A 19,011-nucleotide genomic window follows, 5' to 3' on the forward strand; every position below is an offset into this window, starting at 1 on the left:
CTCAGTTTTAAGTCTTTTCACCTCAAAAGTGCATTATAAGACAGCAAAACGATGCTGCTACTCACCGCTTACTATGTCAGTGTAGCTGCTGGGGCTGAAATAGCCTTTTAACCCCCAATGTCCCTGGTGCTGACCTGCCTGTCCATAGACCCTGGAAGGGCTCTGGAGCCTGACACCATGGCCTAAAGGGATTAGGAAACTATATATAGTTGGGCAGTCTGTTCACAGTAAACACAGAAAATTGATACTTTAATTATCAGTATGGACCTTGGCATAAAGAAAAATATTCTAAAATGCTACTACAGGTAGAAGTACTAACATAAAAAACTTTAAAAAGTTAACTTAGAATCCATGGCCAAGTATGGTGCCACACCACCTGTGATCTGCTACTGGAGAGGCTGAGGCTACTAGAATCCCTGAATTTGGGTGTTTGGAGCTTCAGTGACTTAAAGCAGTGAGGTCTGCATCAGCATGGTGAGCAAGCCCCTGAGAGGACCACCAAGCTGCCTAATGAGGAAGACTGGCTCAGGTCAGAAAATGTGGGTCGAAGCTACCAGTCAGCAATGGGAATGGGCCCAGGCTGCTGCAAATACACTTCTGGCCTTGGGTCAGGGACAGGGAGGAGACACAGGCTTTAAAAAAAAAAAAGGTTTCTGTCTTTTCCAGCCTCTAGGTGAACTTTTACATAACACTCGTATGAAATAAGGACTTGCCAAAGGGAAATCAGTGGGAAGCATTAGGTTTGGAGTCAGAGGACCTGGGTTCTGCCAACAGAAGAATCAGCCTGGGTGATGACAGACATGTAACTCCCCTCTCTGGGACACTTGAGTTTTTTTCACCTGATGAATAAGGGTGTTAGACTGAATGTGCTCACGGTTTGACAGTAAGATCCAAGTCCTGTGCAACCCATGTAACCCAAGCTCACTCCCACTCGCCACTTCTAATGTGAAGCCCAGGCTCATCCACAGCCGTTTCCCTCAGTGCTGTGAGGGCTGAGCAGAGAAGAGATGAAAGTGCATCACAATAGCTCCTAACTTCAGCTCCTCGATTGTTTGCAGTCCAGACACAAAGCAATAATGCTCTCTCAACAGTACACTTTATGTAATCTCTGTTGAGCCAAATTACTTTCCCCTAACAGTGTGGGATTTGGGCAACAAGATAAAGCAAGGGTATCTCAAGATCAAAGAAAATTACATCTCTAGTACAACTTAGAAAGTTTTGGAAAAAGCATTAAAAAGATCAATGATCCCCCATCCTGCACTCCATTAATTGTTAGCAATGGCATGAAAAGAATAGCCTTAACTCAGCCTCAAAAGATTATAGAAATTATAAAGAACTCCTGGATTTTCCATTAATAGCTAGTAATGAACATATTCCTCCACAAATTTCTGTAAATCCTTCTTGAGCCTATTAAATGTTTTCATTCTACTCAAGCACTTAGGATAATAGATTCCATATGTGAATGCTTCTCTCCACCAAAAAACAAAAACCCAAAACCAAAAAAAACCCCACCTCAATTCCTCTTGGATTCAAGGGGACATCTCCTACTTTCAGTATTAGGGGATTTGGTTCACACATCTGGCCTCTATTGTGGAAATTTAATACCTTCAAACTTCAGCTTCAACCAACACACTATCTTCCTTAGGGCTGGAAGTGATACAATGATTAACTGAGACTGGATTCCTGCCCTCATGGAACATATAATCTACTTAGAGGGATACAAGAAATCAATATGTAACTGTAATAACAAAATATATGAGAGATATAAATACCAAGGAGGCAATGAGGTGGCCAAGAAGATAGAGTGCTGGCCTGGAGTCCAGAAGATCTGAGTTCAAATTCGACCTCAGACACTCACTAGCTGTGTGAGCCTGGTTACTTAGCTGCTGTTTGCCTAAATCCAATGGAGAAGGAAATGGCGAACCGCCCCACTATTTCCGCCAAGAAAACCTCATGGACACTGTCACCCACGGAATCACAGAGAATGAGATACAAATGAACAAGAACAAGTACTAAGGGGGAGAAAAGACAATCTGCTTGTTAAGCAGCAACTATGTACCAACCAACGTCCTGGGAGTGCAAAGGAAGGCAGACACAGTCTCTGCTCTAAAGGATCTCTGCTCTAAAGGAATCAGTCTGACAACAGGCAGAGAAGAACCTCTACTGACTGTGTGTGTGTGTGTGTGTGTGTGTGTGTGCGTGTGCGTGTCTGTGTGCGTGCGTGTGCGTGTGTCTGTGTGCGTGTGCGCATGTGTGTGTGCGCGCGCGTGTGTGTGCGTGTGCGTGCGCGTGTGCGTGTGTGTGTGCGCGTGTGCGTGCGTGTGCATGTGTGCGTGGAGGTGGGTTGGAATCAGGATTAGGAAAAGGTAATATTTCAATTAGACCTCAAGCAATTAGAAAACACTGAATACGTGGAGAGTGCCTGGTATTCTAGATCTAAGAAATATGTTGAGAAAAGGTCCTAAAAATGATCCAACCATTCTGGAGAACAATTTGGAACTATGCCCAAAGGGCTACAAAAATGCGCATAACCTTTGACCCAGCAATAGCACTTCTAGGGCTGTATCCCAGAGAGCTCACACAGATGGGAAAAGGACCCACGTGTACAAAAATATTCATAGCAGCTCTTTTTGTGGTGGCAAAGAATTAGAAATTGAGAGGATGCCCATCCACTGGGGAATGGCTGAGCAAGTTGTGGTATATGAATGTAATGGAATACTATTGTGCTATAAGAAATGATGAATAGGCGGACTTCAGAAAAACCTGGAAAGACTTGTATGGTCTGATGCTGAGTGAAGTGAGCAGAACCAAGAGAACGTTGTACACAGTAACAGCCGTGTTGTGCGATGACTAATATTGATAAACTTAACCCTTCGCAGCAATACAAGGATCTAAGACATCTCCAGAGGCCTCGTGATGGAAAATGCTACCCACATCCAAAAAAAGAACTGTGAAAGTTGAATTGCTATTCTTTTTCTCTTCTGTTGAGTTTCGTTTCCTCTTTCTGATGGTTCCTCCTATTGGTTTTAATTTTTACTTACAACACCACTAATGTGAAAATGTTTACTAGGAATGTCAATGTATAGTCTATATCAGATAGTGCACCATCTTGGGGAGGGTGGTGGGGAGGAAGGGGGGGAAATTTTAAACTCAAAAGCATATGGAAGTGATTATTGATAAATCGAAATAAATTAATAAAATTTAAAAAAAAGAAAGAGAGAGAGAAAAGGTCCTAAAGACCTAAAGAAAAGATGCTGGCTGAGGCTGGATCCTGAGCAAACCTGAATGGACCGTAATGAAGAACCATCAGTTGTGGCACAGAGGCTGGTGAATGAGGTCTCATGGAATCTCCCATCAATGGGCTCTCAGGAAGAGTAAGTGACCTAATATGGCTATTGTGTAGACCACGTGGAGCTGGATCCTATGAAACAAGGCAGGAAAGGGGTGTCTCCAAATTGGTATAGGAACTTGCATTTAGCTAGGTAGTCTGAACTTTATTCAGTAGGCTATGTAATTCAGAACAGCAGAAGGATTTTGAGCAAAATAATATGCTTGGATCTATGCACAAGCAGAATTCATCTAGGGTAGCAACAAATGTATTATACGGAGAATGACTGATCAGGAAACTGCAATAGTTAATATGAAGTTCATAAGGTCCTGAACTAGGAAACTGGCTATGGGAATAGACATCAGGGATTATACATGAAGGAAATCATGAAAGGTAAAGAAAAAGGAAAAATCAAAAGAGAGCACCCAATCCGCTGAATAAAGATGTCACTATTAGAAAAAAGTCAGAAACAGAAAATTGTTTTGGGGTAAAGAAAATAAACTTGGTTTGGGAAGAATTGCACTCAAAGTGATGGTACAGATGTTTTCTTGGCTAACCGGATGCAAGTCTAGAGCTTAAAGGGAAGGCAGAGATGAAAATACATATTTGGATGTAATCTGCACAGAAGTGACAATTAAGGAAATGACGACTGAGAGAAAAGATGCTGGCTGAGGCTGGATCCTGAGCAAACCTGAATGGACCGTAATGAAGAACCATCAGTTGTGGCACAGAGAGGCTGGTGAATGAGGTCTCATGGAATCTCCCATCAATGGGCTCTCAGGATACAACTTGCCCAATTCACAAATCCCAATGAGCTGCTTCTCAGGCACTTTCCTGACAAGCAGCCACAGAGACTAGTCTCTACCTGAGCACATGCAGTGATTGGTAACTGGCTACCAATCCAAGAAGTTCAATGAACTTCTGGACAACCGGAATGGTTCCTTACATAAATCTAAAACTTAACTGCTACTCACTGTTCCTATGTATGGTAGAGGCACTTTGTCACGGTGGACCTGCCTTACAAATGTTCAAGATTTATTCTGATTTTGAGAACCACCAACATACGCTCTTTCAGGCAAAGGGAGTTGATCATATCTAGAATAATCAACAGTTAAAATTGATAATTTCTGTAGAAGAGTAGGAACAGAAGGCAGATAGCAAAAGGTACAGAAAAAAAAGAGAAATGAAGGCATACAAGGTACACAAACATATTAAGAAGTATGGTAGTTATTAAAGTTGAGAGTGAAAAAACCCACTTGGTTCAGAGAGTTTTTTAGGTCTGAGGAGACCTAAACATGCTGCTACACAGAAGAGGAAGACAACATAGAGTACAAAGGTGGTACAGGGCAACAGGAAGATGACAGATATACCAAGGATTAGCCCTAGTACAAAGTAGAGGGCAAAGGAAAGGAGAGAATGAGTGAAGATGCTGGGAGTTTAAGAAGGGAAATGAGGGAAGTCATGGGCTTCAGTCTTTGTGGAAATAGGGGTCAGGATGCACTGCTGGGAGCAACAGGTCAGGTAATGAAGCTTTTAAGCCCAAGCAAAGATGAAACAGTCCAAGTAGTTAGTTGGATCATAAGACAAGGATTCAATGAGCATTGAATAAATAGGATTCCTGCAAAGCAGTGAGGCCTAATACTATCCAAGGCTGGTTTAACAGATTATGTCCTCTGGTATGAAAAATGTAGTCAAATACTATTCAAACCATGTTATCTTGTCTGTAACAGGGAGATTATGCTCATTAACATACTGATGGGTCTTACACATGTTAGAGATGTCACAGGACTTAGAAACATCTTATTGGCTTTGGTTGAAAGCAAAACTGGAAAACAAAGTAGAAAATGCCCTCCTAGAACAGGAATTCTAAAATAATGACAAAGTGCACAGAACAATGGGCCTGGAGTCAGGAAGACCTGAGTTCAAATCTGGCCTGAGACACTGACCAGCTGTGTGACTCTGGGCAAGTCAATTTACTCATTTGACTTAAGTTTCCTCATCTATGAATTGGGATAATAACAGCACTTACCACTCAGGAATGCTGTGAGGATCCAATGAGATAACATGAAAAGCATTTTGCCAACCTTAAATCACTATGTAAATGCTAGCTATTACTAATATTGCATTTTAAATAGGACATGAGGTCACCACAATAAAAATGGAATAATTACCCCTTGTAGTCCCTGAGAGACTTTTCAGTGAAGTATCCTCTAAAACTGAGCATCCAGACTGTGCGACAATGGACGGATCACAATAAGATTCCTGGGGGGGGAAAGTGCTGATTAAGGTCTACTTCCTGGAAAATATCAAATAAGCAAATGCTGATTTCTTGTCCAATCTGGCCAAAATACCCATGTTTTCAATTCGATCTTAAAGTGGTACCTGGGCACGGGCACTGTAACAGCTAAGCTCTCTGCTGTACTCTAAACAGCCAAAGGGGAGCTTTTCAGTTTCCTGAGTCAAATTTAGATGACAAATATCCATTTTCTAGTCACCCCATTTCTCCAAAGCAGGGTCTTTGGCAACCTCTAGAACTGGCCAAATTTTGCTCAACGATAAGATCCATGTTAAGAGATGTTATATAATAAAACATGGCTACACTGTCAGAAATGAATTCTTAAACTGTGGCCTTATTCTTCAAAATTCATCAAGATCCTAGGATAGAAATCTTATTTTCACCAAATGCAATGATTTTTAAAAATATGAAAAGCTCTATTTCATTAAAGAAGGCCTCCTTTCAGATGGTCCATCTGCTGTAATTAAAACAATGGAACCATGTGAAAACCCAAGGGTACCCACTCAGCAGCCACACCCAGCAATACCACCCCTCCCCACCACCAGCACCAGCCGCATCATATACGACTGCCCTAACAAGCTAAGCAGAAAGGGAAGCTCTACTTAAATCAACAACCATCAAGGCCCGATGTGTCCTTTTTCAGGTAATTTTACCTTAGAATGAGCTGTCACAGAAGTTTCACAGGTATAAGTTTGGCTTGTGTCAGGAAAAGTAGTAATATGGCATATCTGGATGTCAGTCAACTTTTTTTCACCATTAGCTATATTTTCTTTTAAGTCTCTCTGGTGAGACGCTCGCCTGCGCTTGGATGGTAACTCTCCACACAGCTTGGGCTGGTCACGACGTTTGAGGCTTTTGTTCTTAGCTGAATTCCAGATGGGGGGGTAAAAAAGACAGTTTTAAAATCATACAATTTACCCTTGAAATTTTTAAAATATTCTACATATAATTCTGAATATTTTGTAAAGTTAACAAAATTATTAAAAAGTTATCTTAAAAATTAAATCATTTCAAAATACTGTAAAAAAAAAAAAGATGAAAGGCAAATGTAATGAAATCCGGTAACTCAGGGCTATATATACACTTCAAACAGATTCTAATACTAGTCCTGCCTTTTACTGAAGGGCTCTTCAGCAGATTTATCTGGTGAGGTAACTTCTCAATTCAGAAAACCTCAGCGGTTTCTTGAAGCAAACAGTTCACACTCAGGGTCAGTCTCCACAAACTGCAACCATCATGCCCTGTGCAGTCTTTCAAGACAGACCATCACGACTCAGCCCGAATAGCTCCCTCAGTATGATGGTATCCAGTAATGGCCTCTGCCACATTCATCACACACACTAGTACCTAGGCCCACTTTCTTCCCCTGCTGTACATTTGAAATTCTGGCACATATTCTACTGCCCAAATCAAATGAAATTTAACAAAAGCCACCCCTGATTTCCTGTCAAAACAGCCTCATTTATCCCGACTGCTTATTTGTCACACGGGTATTGGGCAGAAGGGGACTGGTGACAGGGACAGAAAGAAGAAAAAGACAGAGCAGCCTAAAATAGGGTCATAGAAGCATTTTTTAAAAATGCACAGAACAGATGACAGGCCAGAAATTATCAGAGACAAGGGGGACAGCTTTGAAAGTTACCTGTTAAATTTACTTTACACTTAAAAAGAAAAGCAAGCTGTATATGACACTTAAAAGTTTCATATGACAATTCTCTTATGTTTTACTATGTATGCAAAAATTAAAATTCTCTGCATTTTTATAAGTCCCTCTACTTCACAATAAATTGGGTAATAATAGACATATTAGCTAAGCTTTGTATTTATAGCACCTCCTAAAACAGCAGGCATTTAAAAAGGGTTTTTTTTGCTTAATTTAATTAACCTTGATAGGCTATATTATAATCCAGTTATTCTTATCTTAAAGGAATTCTGTCATCAGCAAATCTTCTATAATCATATAAATGACCTATTAGGTCAAAAGCACTGAAACACAGTTGAGAAAGAGGTAAAAACTAATAAAAAAAATCATAAATGTGAATGGGTAATGTTCGTCTCAGAATGTATGCTCTGGAAGAAAAGGCCTCAATTTTTATTGACTTCTATTAAAATGTATCATCATAATGCTATATATTTGTATTTGAGGATGGTTCCAAGCAATTGTTGGAATCTAACCCACTAAGGCTATATCACCATGACAACAGGCACAGTAATGTCAAGTTAATTTTCCTTTTCCACAGCTTTTGTGATTCCACAATTAAAAATGACCACTGGTTTATTAGCAGAGTTTAAAAGCTGAGGTGAGGGATGATATATGATCATAAAAAATTTTTTTTAATACAATGGGGCAAGCAGCTCAGGCCTCAATATTTTCTGAGTTTAATGGACAAACAGGATTGCTTCAGAACAGGAAGCTGATGGGCAACTCAAAGTACTCAGAGCAAGTATTCATCAAACACATTTTTATGCCAGGCACCATAGTTTATAATTTATTTTGAATAAAAATTTTGAGCAAAATTGATTTTGTTTACTTACTGCAGTCTGCTGCTTGAAATTCTCCCTCTGGCCCTGAATGTCCAGACTCTCCTTCGTTTTCCTTTACTGGGTGAAAAGCAGATTGGAAGGCAGAAATTCGCTCTCTTAACGAATCACCATTTCTGTATCGAAATGGGCTGGCCTGCTAAAGTATATGAAGAATAGAATAGGTCAATCCAAAATACAAATCCTATATTCTATACCTAAAAAACTGTACCATTTAAACACTAAATACTTAGATATATATAATGATAAATAATTGTATTAAATTCAGAAGACTCTATTAATATAAGTTCATTGAACAAGTAAATGAATGCTTTCCTTCCTGGAAAATGTATTTGTTTGAAAATATCCTACGTGCAGCCTTCTTCCCCAGACACAAAAACCTCCCTCCATATGAGCCAAAGGGCTATTTGCAAAGATGAACACAAAAGTTGTTGGTAACACACTACCTAATTAAACCAGAGTATTTTAAACAACTCAAAATTTCATCTAGGTTAGGACATAACTCACTTGACATATTTGACACAATCCAAAAAAATTTCTAGGTTCAGCTGATGTTTAAAAAAAAAAGCAGAAACAGCAATCAAGATCTCAAAGTTAAAGCTAAAATACATTTAATTAAAAGAGATAAACAGGGAAACTACACTACATGTCAACAATATCATTCAATATTGTTTTAGAGCACTTAAAATAGCCACAGACAGTATAAAATACCTGACAGTATGCCTGCCAAAACAGATCCAGGAACTATATGAACATAAATTATAAAACATTTCTTACTAATAAAGTTAAATTTAAATAACTAGAGAAATGTTGTTTATAGATAGGGCAAAGCCAACATAATAAAAACAACAATTTTACCTAACTAATCTATTTATTCAATGCCATCCCAATTACTAAAAAAAAATTTACTGAGTTAGAAAAAAATAACAAAAGTCTTTGTTAGAATAAAAGGTCAAAAATTTCAAAGAAACTAATAAAAAATGTAATGGAAGGAGGTACCAGACCTTAAACTATATTATAAGGCAGTAAATACCAAAATTTCTGGTACTGGTTAAGAAATATAAAGGTATATCAGTGGAACAGAACAGACATATGACTATAGCAGACTATGACAGAGCAAAGGACTATAGTAACGTTGTGTTTGAAAAATGTAAAAATTTAAGTTTTAGGATAAGAATGCATTATTTGGGTAAAAATTGTTGGGAAAGCTAGAAAGCAGTACGGCAGAAATTGGGCCAATATCTTACACCACGTACCAAAGATAAAATCAAAAGTGATACGTGATCTAGATATAACGGGAGACACCACAAGAAAATCAGAACATGGAACTTATCTATCAGACTCATGGATAAGAGAATACTATATGAAGAAACAAGATAGAGAGCACTGTAAAGTATAATTTTGGTTATATTAAATTAAAAAGTTATTACACAAATGAAACCAATGTAGCCAAGATTAGAGGGAAAGCAAAAAACTGGGGGAAATTTTTCAGACACTCTCTCAGATAAAGGTTTCATTTCTCGAATATATAATGAACTTGATCAAATATATAAGAATATAAGTCATTCCCCAATTGATAAATGGTCAAAGGATATGATGAAATCAAAATATAGTCACATGAAAAAAATGTTATAAATCAAATTAGAGAAATGAAAATTAAAACAACTTTGAGATATCATCTTATACCTATCAGATTGGCTAATATGATAGCTGCATTTCAAGGGGGGAATGGCTAAATGGGTTGTGATATATGATTGTGATGGAATACTACTGCACTATGAGAAAGGATGAGCTGGTTGATTTTAGAAAAACATGGAAAGACTTGGATCTATGAAGGAAGATGCTATCCACCTCTAGAGAAAGAACTGACCAACAGAAATATGGATAGTATGGTTTTACATAAGTGGAAATGTATTGTTTTATATTGAATCCTCTCTATGGTCTGGCTGTATACATGGAAATGTTTTTTTTTTCTTTTCTTATTTTGTATTTTAGTTTAAAATGAATAAAAAAAATTTTTTAAAATTAAAACAAAATCTTTCCATGCCTCATTCTGTATATTTTTTCTATCTTTTTGAGAATTAAAAGGAGTTTATTATGTCAAGGTAACAACACATTGACAAGCCGATCACTGAAGATCAGCCCTATCTATTTTAAACAAGAAATCATTTACAAAGGCTCTATACAATGAGCTAGAGACTGAGTTCTTATTATCTGTATGTTTTAAGGATAACACATTTAAGGATAATACATTTCTAAAACGTTTCGTGATTCTACCAAAATGACTAAGGCATCTATTTACCTCCCTCCAAAAAAACCATAAGCTTTTAAAAAGCACTTCAATGAAAAACAAAAACTTTTTTTCAAGATGTGGAATGCCCACAGTATTGTTCGTTTTAGAAAAAATTTGGTCTAAAATCTCTTAAAAGTTGCACTATGATATTTAGTATCATTAATTGTAGGCATGCAAAAAAAAAACTTATTACAAATGATTTTATAAAGGTTCTACCACTGGCAAAATTTGATAATCAGTGGTTCAATGTGGAACCAGCTGACAACATGAAATGAGGCTTGGCCTAAGAGTGACTGAATATTAGGCTACAAATCCCAAAAGGAGAAGGGGAGAGGAGATAGGAACACCATCCCCTTCTTGTGATTTTCCCAGTCTCATAGCCCCACGTTTTCATCTGTATGTGTCTTTATCACAATGTAAGAATTCCCCCACTTAAAGCGAAATGTCTATTCTACATCCTAAATCCAAGTGCCCAGGTGCTCAAAGCTTCGGCAACAATCTGGGGATGTGATAGGGGATGGCGAACAGGGATTAGGATTGGATGTGTGATGTTCACTTCTATATGAAACTCCCCATTCTACAACTGAGGGGTTAAGTGACTTGCCCAGAGTCACAAAGCCAGTGATCTTTGAACCCAGGTCTTCCTGGCACAGGAGGCTAGCTCTCTAGCCACTGAGCCATACCTCCTCCAAGTTCAAGACAGTAAACATAAGATAAGGCAATATCAATAAGTAATTTGGTCAAGTGCCTGGAGCTGAGTTAGCAAATGTTTTCAAAGCTCACAAATGAAAATGATACATGCAAAATATATCTCTTCTTTGAAGACTATAAGGAGACACCCAAATTTGGCGTTAGCCAGACCATTTTCTGTTTTTGTTAAGCCTTTTTCCCAACAGCTGCTTTTGATAATCTTAGCGATTTCAGAAGTGTTCCATGCTCTGCATTGTATGGATAATGATTTGTTAAGAATCACAGAACACTGAAACCAAGAGGAATTGGAAGAAACCATTTAGTCGAGACCCCTCCTAAGGCCCAGCCAGGGGAAGTGACACACATGGCTGGGACCCCTCAACCAGATTTACTGTCTCCCAGTGCAATAGAAAGGTGGGAAAAGCAAGGAAAAATGGACACCAACTCCATGTGATGTGACTTTTGATTTTAGCTAAAGGATTTACATGAAAGAAAAAAGAATGCATAGAATTATTTATAGATCTGAAGCTCAATTCTTTTTCCAAGGTTTCTGCCTGCAATGGTAAATAAAAAATAAACAAATAAAAGAATATTTATATAGAGTAATGGACAAAAAACCCTATACAATTTCTTCACATCTTCTTTCTCATCTGGACAAATGAGCTTCTATAATGCATTAAAATACTTCCCTAACATTCTCCCTCAACCTTATTTTCTTGATTTCTATTCTTTTCAAAAAAATGTAATTACTCTAATTTTCCATTTCTATTTTAAGTTACAATACACAAACAGTATTTTTCCAATGACAGCAAATACTAAACACAAAGTTCTATTAAGCTTTCAAATTACCTCCCATTAGGTTCTAGAGTGGAAGAAGAGCAGTTAAAATCTGGGTGCCATTTTTGTTGGTGATCTGTTCACACACTGAATTTACTTTTAGTCAAATGTGCTCATAAAGCAAGGTTGCTACTACCAAATCAGTAGGACATTTTAAATTCAAATAAGGTCGTACACATTTATGATGTAAACTATACCTTTATGACACACATATTAAATACCAAAAACAGGCAAGCCAGTATTCTCAAGGCTTAAGTAATTTTTACTAATGGAGGGGAACAAACACATACTTCAGAATTCTTATTGTTGATCTAGAATGCGCTTTTCTATATAGATTTGACTATGACTAAGTCTGTATTCTCGAGAAATTGACAGCATTTGAAGCAAAACAATGAAACTAGAGACTGAAAAAGGAGCTATAACATGGTGGTGATTTCTCTTCTGAAGGACCTACTAAGAAGCCTGAGCTCTTCACATTTTCTTTCCAAATAACTGTTCCTACCTCCCCAGCACTGAAGGTGCTTGGGACAAAGAAGCCTCTTCAGACATACAGAGGGTTGCTAAGGTCCTTTCTACCTCCAAGATTCTATTCTAGAATTCTGTACCCCCTACACCTTCCTAGGTCAGCAATCCTCTCAGTGTGGGGATTCCTGTCTATTGGAAGATTGCAACCCAGTCACAACTTCTTGTGGCATTTTTTTATTTGGAAAAAAAAAGCTGTTTATTTGGTTAAAGTAATTGGTAATATTAGTGTATTTAAAGTTTATTTTTTAAATTTTTTTTTAAGTGAGGCGTTTGGGGTTAAGTGACTTGCCCAAAAAGTCACACAGCTAGTATGTGTCAAGTGTTTGGTCTGAGGCTGGATTTGAACTCAGGTCCTCCTGACTTCAGGGCTCATGCTCCACCCACTGCACCACCTAGCTGCCCCTAAAGTTTATTATTAAAGTATCAGATGGATTTTACAAAAATTCAGTACTTAATAGAAAAAAAAATCAGTATGTTATTTTATATCTTTAAACTTCTTATACTGTCTTAGGCCTCTGACAATGTCAATCACCCTCTTCTTGATACTCTCTTCCCTCTGAGTTTTTTTCTACTTAATTTATTTTTAGTTTTCAACATTCACTTCTGTAAGATTTTGAATTTTAAATTTTCTTCCCCTCCGACTTCTCCCTTTCCAAGATGGCGTGAAATCTGACATAAGCTCTGCTTTTGCATTCATATTATACATATTTTCACATTAGTCATGATGTAAAGAATTAGAACTAATGGGAGGAACCACGAGAAAGAAGAAACAGAACAAAACAATAAGAGGAAAGGAGAGCAAACAGCACACTTCCATCTGCATTCAGACTCCATAGTTCTTTCTCTGGGCATGAACAGCATTTTCCATCCTGAGTCTTTTGGAGTTGTCTTAGATCCTGGCATCGCCGAGAAGAGCTAAGTCTATCAAAGTCAATCACTGTACAACGCGGCTGTTACTGCATACAATACTCTGCTCATTTCACTCAGCACCAGTTCACATAAGTCTTTCCAGGTTTTTCTGAAGTCTACCTGCTCATCATTTCTTTTCTTGTAGCATTTTTACCCATTCCCTTTAAAGGAGGGATAGGAGAAAATCCATAGCCAAGAGGCTAGAAGCTTTCTTTCCTTTAGACTTTTAACACTCCATGGGTACAGGGGTAGCATGTGAGGGGTTCCTTACTCTCATTTGTGACTGATTGGTTTTTGGATGTTCCCTGGCTTGGACATCCCTTAGAAATGCAGGCTACAACCTAACCTCAGCGGTATACCAACGCCATTATCATCCAGGTTTTCTTTCAAATTGATCATAAGGAATTTAACTGAGGTACTAGAATTGCAGGATGGGGGTAGGGGTAACATTCCTCACATTCTCCACATAGCAAGGATAACAATGGAGCACTTGTCCCACAGGACAAGTCCATGTTAGTGGCTCAATCATAGATTTTTCTGATCATAACCTTTAACATCATTGCAACTAAGTTATTCCTCACAATATGTTACAACTTTAACAAACCCATCATAAATGCCTCTTCACGGCCCTTGGGGTCATCCTTGACTTCAAGTTTTGGGGAAGGGGTAGTGTTTTAAACCACTTCTTGCAGGTAAATTACCATTATCAATATCTTGAAGCCTACTTATGTCTACATGTCTTTCCATTGCTCTCTGATTCATTGGCAAGAGCCTAGCACATTGCTTGGGTCTTAATAAACATTTATTAATTGGGTAATTTGATACTCCAAAACTTAGTGTTTCACAGCCACATGAAATCATTAAAAATACTGATGCTAAAATGATAGACTTTTCGATTCTAAGGCTTCAACCTTCTACCTCACAAATTGCCAAATAGTTATAGAAATAGTCCATCAGCCACTGACTAACTAGCATTAAATACCTACTGTGTGCCAGCCACTGTATTATAGCCTGGGATACAAGGAAAGGCAAAAAACAGTCCTTGCTGTCAAGGAGCTCAGTCTTTTAATGGGAGAAACAACATGCAAACAAGGGTATAAATAAGACACATAACAGGATAACTTGGGGGCGATATCAGCGGGAAAGGCTTTTTGCAGAAAGCTGGATTGTAGCTGAGACTTTGAACGAGGCCAAAAGGCAGAGACAAGGAGGGAAAGCGCTCCAGACAGTGGACACAAGCAATGAAAGTTCCTGAGGAGAGCAGATGGGAGCACCTTGTGTGAAGGACAGCAAGGAGGCTGGTGTTACCAGATTGCAGGGGATTAAAGAGTTAAGAAGAATGAAATGAAAGGAAGGGGCCATTTTATGAAGGGCTTTTGAAAGCCAAACAAAGGACTTTATATCTGATCCTAGAATCAACGGGAAGCCACAAGATTTTGTAGAATGAGGGCTGGGGGTCAGACCTATGGTTTTGGAAGATGAATGGACACTGGACTAGAGTGGGGAAAGACTCGAGGCTGGAAGACCAACTAGCAGGCTACTGTAACAACAGTCTGGGTGTGAGGTGATGAGGGCCTACACCAGGATGGTGGAAGCATTAGAGAAGGGCGTCTATATGAAAAATGTTACGAAGGTCAAATTGATGGGCCTTGGCAAAAGACTGGATGAGGATGATGGTGGTGAGAATGAGGAGTCAAGGATGACTTCTAGATTGGCAGCCCAGGTGGCTGGGAAAATGGTGGTAGCTTCAGTAACAGGGAAGTTAGGAAGAGGGGAGAGTTTAGGAGGCAAAAGCAATGAGTTTAGTTTTTGACACGGTAAGTTTAAGATGTCTGTTTATGTGACATTCAGTTTGAGGTGTCTAAAAGGCAAAAGATGATATGAGACTGGAGATGAGGAAAAAAGAGTTAGGCCTCAACAAGTAGATCTAAGAATGATTTATTATTATATCTATTATGTGCCAAGCAATGTGCTCATTAGACCTGTAAAAAGAGAACTAGGAGAAAGAACAGTCATGAAAAGCAAGAAGAGAGAATCAGGAAGAGGACTGAGAAAAGGCTATTAGATTTGGCAATTAAGAGATCATTAGTAACTAAGGAGAGAGCAGTTCTGGCTGAATGACATCAGAAGCCAGAATGCAAAGAAAAAGAGTAAGATGAAAGGTAATGGAGTCACCTATTATAGACAGCCTTTTCAGGAAGTTTACTAATAAAAGGAAAGGGAGACACAGGACAACAGCTAGCAGGGATGGACAGATCCAGCGATGATTTTTTTTTTTTAGAAGATGGGGGAGACAAGTTTATGTATGTTGTAGGTAAATAGGAATACTAACATAGCTTCTGGTGGAGCTATTAATTGGTCCAAACATTCTGGAAAGCAATTTAGAATTATGCTGTGACTAAAATGTCCATTCCCTTTGACCCAGAGGCCCTACGGTGCTCACTACCACCTCCCCAATATTCAAGCAGCACTTTTTGTGGGCCCTTCTAGAAACGGAGTAGATGTCGATCGGTCAGGTAATGGCTAAACAAATTGTGATACAAGAATGTAAGAATACTACAGCATCATGAGAAATAATAAGCAAAATGTGAGAACAGGATGTTTTCTACGAATTAATAATGCAGAGTGAAACTAAGCAGAATTCAGAAAATATATATAATAGAAATGAAAATAATCAAAAATAAAAATCATGAAGCTGAACACTGTACTTATAAAGACGAAGCTTATCTCCACAGAGAGGAGAAAATCCGCCTTTCTCCCTTCTTGGCAGAGGAGGGGGCATACGAGTACGGAACACAGTATCTGCTAGCAGATGAGACTGACATGTTTAGTTAGTTCTGCCTAATTTGCTTTTTCTGTTTGATTACCAAGGATGACCCAACAGGTAGGAAGAACAGAATTTGAAAAATGCTACCAATAAAAGCGTGAAACTAAAGAGACGTCAGAGGACAGCGATCCCAGGAAGGAATGTGAAGTTTCCCAAGGGCCAACTAAGGTGTTCTTTCCCATTTCATACATGTTTCTGGTTGACCTCTGGGCCATCTGCGGGGTGTATCCAAGATCCAGGGAATGACAGCATCACGAGCTCAGTGGGCCACCCACCAGATGAATGTAACCCCAATAGTGGATTTTCTCGCTCTCACTCCTCCTCTCTCCAATCAGATTCCTTTGTATCGCTTCCATTTCTCTTCTGTTCTCTCCACTGTTTCGGGTCATCGTCACCTCTCATCTGAACTGCTGCAGCAGCTTCGTACCTGGTCTTTGCCCTGCCCCAGCCCCCCACCCCCACCATCATACGGCACCAGAGAGAGTCATCGCCAGTCTAGTTCTGAGCACGCCATCCCCTGCTCACGATGCTCCCTAACCCTTCTCTGCCATGATTCCCTCTGGCTGTGTGGCAAAGTCAGATCCCCTTTCTCACAATGTTCTTACAGGTACAAAACACAGAGAATAAGCAGAAAAATTCAAGGACTTCCCGGGCCCAGCCCACCTACGCGGTACTCCCTTCCCCATGCTCTTCATTCTGCGTCTCCTGATCTGCTGCTTGTCCTTATCCATTTTCCCTCCTAGCTTCATGCCTTTAATCCCTGCTACTTGGTAGGATGTGAGGCCTGATGCCCCCAGCTGCTAGTGCTCCCCCAGTACGCCCTCCCCTCATTATCTTGTATTTACTTGGGATCTATTTCGTACTTAACTCACATCCATACATGATATGCGCGCACACACACACACACGCACACACACGTGGTATCTCTCATTCAACAATTCTCTGCTGATAAACAGAAAGGCATGTAATGATTGTCACATATAAACAGGATCATGGAGTATGCCCTACATAGATTCCCAATGGAAGAGGGGATTCTCAGTGGGCAGTAGGGATGCAATGGTGTTTCTTACTGCAGGTGTACTCACGGGCCATTGAGACTTAGAAGCATTCAGGAGAGGAGAACAGTTCTAAAAACCAGCAAGCATTTATTAAGTGTTGAAATGTGCCGGGCACAGTGCTAGACTCTGGGGACAGGAAGAACGAAGGCCAACAAACAGTCCTTGCCATTGATGAGCTTACGATCTAGACTGTGAAACAGGAAGCACCAGTGGGTCCCTACTTCTTCCACTGGGAATCTGTGTAGGACATACTCCCCTATCTTACCTCTACGTGGCCATCATCATGTGCCTTTTTGGCTATCAGCAGAGAATCACTGAATGAAGGATCCCACATTTACACAAACATCAACAAGCTAAAGACTTACTGTAGGCCAACTAAGTACATAATGTACATTAGGGAATTTGCAGGACATGAAAAAAGTGGTCTCTGCCCATAACCAGAATGCGTGAAAGAGGACAGAACAGAACGGAGACCATTTACGTTCTTTTCTCACAAATACATCATTTCAAGAACTTATAAAAAAACACATACCTGTATTGAAGGAGAAGCCTCCACCAAAGGAGAATCATTTGCATTTTTTAAATTCCTTTGCTGAGCAATGTATCTAATGAGAAGATTTGTTTCAGGAGAACCTCTGACTCCAATTGTGGATCGGCGCCTGGATTTTTTTAGCAAGGATTTTCCTGGAATGAAAATTTTCTTACAGTTTAGGAAATGTCGTGGAAAAAGTACTCAATAGTTAGCATGTTTTAATGAAGCTTATTATGTTTAAAGTTCTAGTAGTAAATAATCTATGGAGTTTTAATGGACATTTCTGCCCCTATTTTCTACACATGAAGAATACTGGGCTTGCCCAACTCAATAATTTATTAAGTATCTACCACATCTGGTGCTGGGGATACAGAAGAAAGTAAAATAAGTTCCTGAAAGAAAAAAGGGTCAGTGAAGCATTTCTTTTTAAATGCACAGAAGACAGAAGGCCAGAAAGAATCACAGATAAGCAGGACAACTTTGAAAGTTATATAGTGAATTTATTATATATTGAAAAGCCATAAAAAGGAGAGGTTCCTAGTTTCAAGAACCCTTTTCCTGTACTAATATGTGGAGAGAGAGAGAGAGATGCTTATTTTAGTGTTTGCTAGTAATTTTTTTAAAGTAAAAAAAAAGTTACTTTCTCCTTCACAGTCTGTTTATTGGTCAGTCAGGTCTTATTCACTTGAAAATGTGTACACTGGCTAGAAAAAAATTCTTTGGCACATGTAAATTTCTGGTCAAAGAATAAATTTTTAAACACGTCTACCTGGATTTGCTGGTGAGGCATGCCTATCTACTCCATTATTACACAGGATGTCCCAAAAGTCTTAGTGCACTTTAAAACCAAAGCTCTAATCTTTAAAACTGTGTAAGACTTTTGGGATACCTTGTATTTATACATAAAAAAAATACAAATGCAATCAATTCATACAACATCTTTACTTGGAAAAACTTCCTTGAATTTGTCTAGTCAAACCTATCACCTGTGACAAAGACATCCTTATTGGTATAAGTGAAACCACCACACTCCAAGGCAATCCATTCCGTTTTGGGAGAACTGTAAAAATTAGTTAAGTTTTTCCTTGAACAGGGGGTGAATGAATGAATGGAAAAGGACTTACTAAGTGCTTACAAGGTGCCAAGCATAGAGAGAAGCACCAGGGACAGACACA

At 39.0% G+C, this 19,011-nt stretch overlaps 1 protein-coding gene across 5 annotated transcripts in view; it reads right to left on the bottom strand.

The window, feature by feature from the left end:
- Nucleotides 1-19,011, bottom strand: part of CDCA2 (cell division cycle associated 2) — a 48,550-nt gene that overhangs the window by 20,020 nt on the left and 9,519 nt on the right. For all 5 annotated transcript variants that reach the window (XR_002327299.1, XR_002327298.1, XR_002327296.1 and 2 more), the window contains exons 4-7: nucleotides 17,837-17,988; nucleotides 8,160-8,304; nucleotides 6,278-6,489; nucleotides 5,500-5,590 (exon numbers count right to left, since the gene is read on the bottom strand). Coding sequence is in view for 1 of the 5 variants with exons in the window: in XM_021001162.2 (XP_020856821.1) it covers nucleotides 5,500-5,590; nucleotides 6,278-6,489; nucleotides 8,160-8,304; nucleotides 17,837-17,988 (600 nt within the window). In the remaining 4 variants the exon portion in view is untranslated. The remainder of the gene's footprint in view (nucleotides 1-5,499; nucleotides 5,591-6,277; nucleotides 6,490-8,159; nucleotides 8,305-17,836; nucleotides 17,989-19,011) is intronic.

The sequence above is a fragment of the Phascolarctos cinereus genome, unplaced genomic scaffold (genome assembly GCF_003287225.1).
Source record: "Phascolarctos cinereus isolate Bilbo 61053 unplaced genomic scaffold, phaCin_HiC Scaffold_2;HRSCAF=192, whole genome shotgun sequence".
In the NCBI taxonomy this organism is placed as follows: Eukaryota; Metazoa; Chordata; class Mammalia; order Diprotodontia; family Phascolarctidae; genus Phascolarctos; species Phascolarctos cinereus.